The 3123-nt window shown below is 33.9% G+C and overlaps 1 protein-coding gene across 1 annotated transcript in view; it reads left to right on the top strand.

Moving 5' to 3' along the window:
- Positions 1 to 2543, top strand: part of LOC125850230 (acyltransferase Pun1-like) — a 15258-nt gene extending 12715 nt beyond the window's left edge. Inside the window, exons 2-3 of the mRNA XM_049530097.1 lie at positions 151 to 380; positions 1501 to 2543. Coding sequence (XP_049386054.1) covers positions 151 to 380; positions 1501 to 2328 — 1058 coding nt within the window. The 3' untranslated portion in view covers positions 2329 to 2543. The remainder of the gene's footprint in view (positions 1 to 150; positions 381 to 1500) is intronic.
- Positions 2544 to 3123: the final 580 nt, after the last annotated feature.

The raw sequence follows: 3123 nt of genomic DNA, 5'->3' as shown, positions 1-3123 counted from the left end.
CCCTTCTTGATCAATTTTTCGGTAACATTTATGTACCCTTTGTTTTTTTCTACCCAAAACATCAAGTAGCTACAATCCCAAAACACAAATTATCTAAATTTTTAACAAATTCTTTGTCAAAGACTCTTACATTTTACTATCCATGGGCAGGAAGTCTGAAAAACAATGCTACTATTGAGTGTGATGATCATGGTGCTGAGTTCTTCGAAGTCGAAATCAACTCTTCCATGGACAAAGTTATTCATCACCTTGATTTGACATTCCTTCAAGGTTTATCATGTAGGGATTCGTCGTCATCAACATTTGGTCCCTTAACTCTTGCACAACTAAGCCATTTCGAGTGTGGTGGAATCCTTCTTAGTTTTTGCATGTTGCACAAGGTGCATGGTGTTAGAGTTTGTCATGTATTTTTTTTATATTAGTTTTCGAATATACAGGTCATTTGATCAAATCATATTAAACATTATGTTTTTATTTTAGTATAGCTTTTACTTTTGCTTTTGATTTATCGTCCTTCAAGATTTACAATTATTACTTTTCACATGATGTATTGTTATTTCTATTCTAATAGGTGGGAGATGTGTGCAGCGCTTACTACTTCTTGAGGGATTGGGCTAGGTTAACTCGAGATCCAAAATCAACATTATCTCCTCCATACTTTGCTAAGGATTAACTAATGCCATCACCATTTGATTGTCCTCTGGTTTCCCCTGTTGTCGAGCCGAAAATGGAAGNCCTTAAATTCCCATGTGCAACTAGTTGTTGTACTTTGACTAGCACATCTAATATCAATGTATTATTCAATATATATACTATAGAGTTAATTGGACTTACCATAAAAAAATCAAAATGATATCAACTATTTCAAAGAAGATTATCAAACCTTTTTCTCCCACCCCATCTACTAAAAGATGGCACAATCTTTCCCTTCTTGATCAATTTTTTGGTAACATTTATGTACCCTTTGTTTTTTTCTACCCAAAACATCAAGTAGCTACAATCCCAAAACACAAATTATCTAAATTTTTAACAAATTCTTTGTCAAAAACTCTTACATTTTACTATCCATGGGCAGGAAGTCTAAAAAACAATGCTACTATTGAGTGTGATGATCATGGTGCTGAGTTCTTCGAACTCGAAATCAACTCTTCCATGGATAAAGTTATTCATCACCCTGATTTGACATTCCTTCAAGGTTTATCTTGTAGGGATTCGTCGTCATCAACATTTGGTCCCTTAACTCTTGCACAATTAAGCCATTTCGAGTGTGGAGGAGTCGCTCTTAGTTTTTGCATGTTGCACAAGGTGCATGCATAGTGTTAGAGTTTGTCATGTATTTTTTTATATTAGTTTTCGAATATGCAGGTCATTTGATCAAATCATATTAAACATTATGTTTTTATTTTAGTATAGCTTTTACTTTTGCTTCTGATTTATCATCCTTCAAGATTTACAATTATTACTTTTCACATGATCGTATTGTTATTTCTATTCTAATAGGTGGGAGACGCGTGCAGCGCTTACTACTTCTTGAGGGATTGGGCTAGGTTAACTCGAGATCCAAAATCAACATTATCTCCTCCATACTTTGCTAAGGATTCACTAATGCCATCACCATTTGATGGTCCTCTGGTTTCCCCTGTTGTCGAGCCGAAAATGGAAGGATGTATCCATCAGAGGTTCATTTTCTCTGAATCCAAGATAAACGCGCTTAAAGCCTTGGTTGCTGCAGAATCCTGTGTACAAAATCCAACGAGGAATGAGGTTGTGAGCGCCCTCATCTACAAATGTGCCGCTTCTTCTTCTACTTCCAATTTAGGGCGATCTCAGTTAGTCCTAACCTCAAACTTGCGAAGTCAAGCAAGTACACAACCACCACTACCACCAACCACCATAGGAAATATGGTCACTATATTTTCCACACCAATATATGAAAACCATGAACGAGACCTCAGACTGTCAAAATTAGTAACCGATATAAGAAAGTCCAAACACGACTTGTCCACCAGAAACAATCTACAAGAAAATGAATTGGTCATAGAGATGTTGGATGCATATAAAACAGGGAAATTGCCATTACAACAAAGGAATTGCCATGTTTATATAGCTACTAGTACATTAGCATTCGAATTCGAAAAATTAGATTTTGGATTTGGAAAACCTACTAGAGCAAGACAAGGAATTGGTCCAATTAGCAACTTTTTTATCTTAACGAATACACCTGATGATCATGACAGAGGAGTTGAAGCCTTTGTCAACTTGAATGAACAGGACATGTCTGTTTTCAAGAACGACAACGACCTCCTCCAATTTGCTATTCCAGTTTAACGGCAGCAAATGGACGAGTCAAAATGAGTTGCGCTAATAAATGAATGTGTTAATGTACTTTGTTGAAATAAGTTCAGGTCAAAAGTGTTCTATTTCCAAAGTCTGTTGCAACTTTTTGGGGTGCAATTTTCGTTTTCTATTTATCTATTTGTGTATTTTATAATATCTAATGTTGTTTTTGATTTGTTATTTATGGAAAGTCAAAGCTTGAAGCAAAAAATCATCATGCATGATAGTATTGTTGTGTATATTGGAAAGTGAAAGAGTAAAAAAAAATTCGGACTTCTTCTCATTATTCTTTGACACCTATAATAAAGAGCAGACGTGTTTGACCTTTATAAGAATTTGCCAATTTTAAATAGTCAATTATCAAATCAAAACAGAAGATTGAAAAAATGTCATAAGAGACGAAAACAACGTCCTAATTAAATTAGAGTTTCTTCAACTTAAACTAAAATTGTAAATCAAAGAAGGGATTGAATGTTGTGTGAATTATTGATAACAACAAAGGTAGTACATGAATTCTATTTGTGGCTGTTTTCAATATACAATATAATTTGTCGCTGTTTGGTATATTTAACATATTTTTTAAATTTAAAACCATTACAACAAATAAAGGATTTAGCAGCAATAATATAACTATCTCTAAATTATGTTTAGCCGTAATAATAAATATGAGTATTTATAATCAATATCTTATTTAAATGTCGCTAAAGACTTTAGTGACTTTGGATGCAATGACACTAACTCGATTGTTGCTGAATATTTTTGCGGCAATATTAGAAAAAAATATTG

Source organism: Solanum stenotomum, unplaced genomic scaffold, assembly GCF_019186545.1.
Source record: "Solanum stenotomum isolate F172 unplaced genomic scaffold, ASM1918654v1 scaffold15513, whole genome shotgun sequence".
Classification (NCBI taxonomy): domain Eukaryota; kingdom Viridiplantae; phylum Streptophyta; class Magnoliopsida; order Solanales; family Solanaceae; genus Solanum; species Solanum stenotomum.
This window is presented reverse-complemented; position numbering and strand designations above follow the sequence as displayed.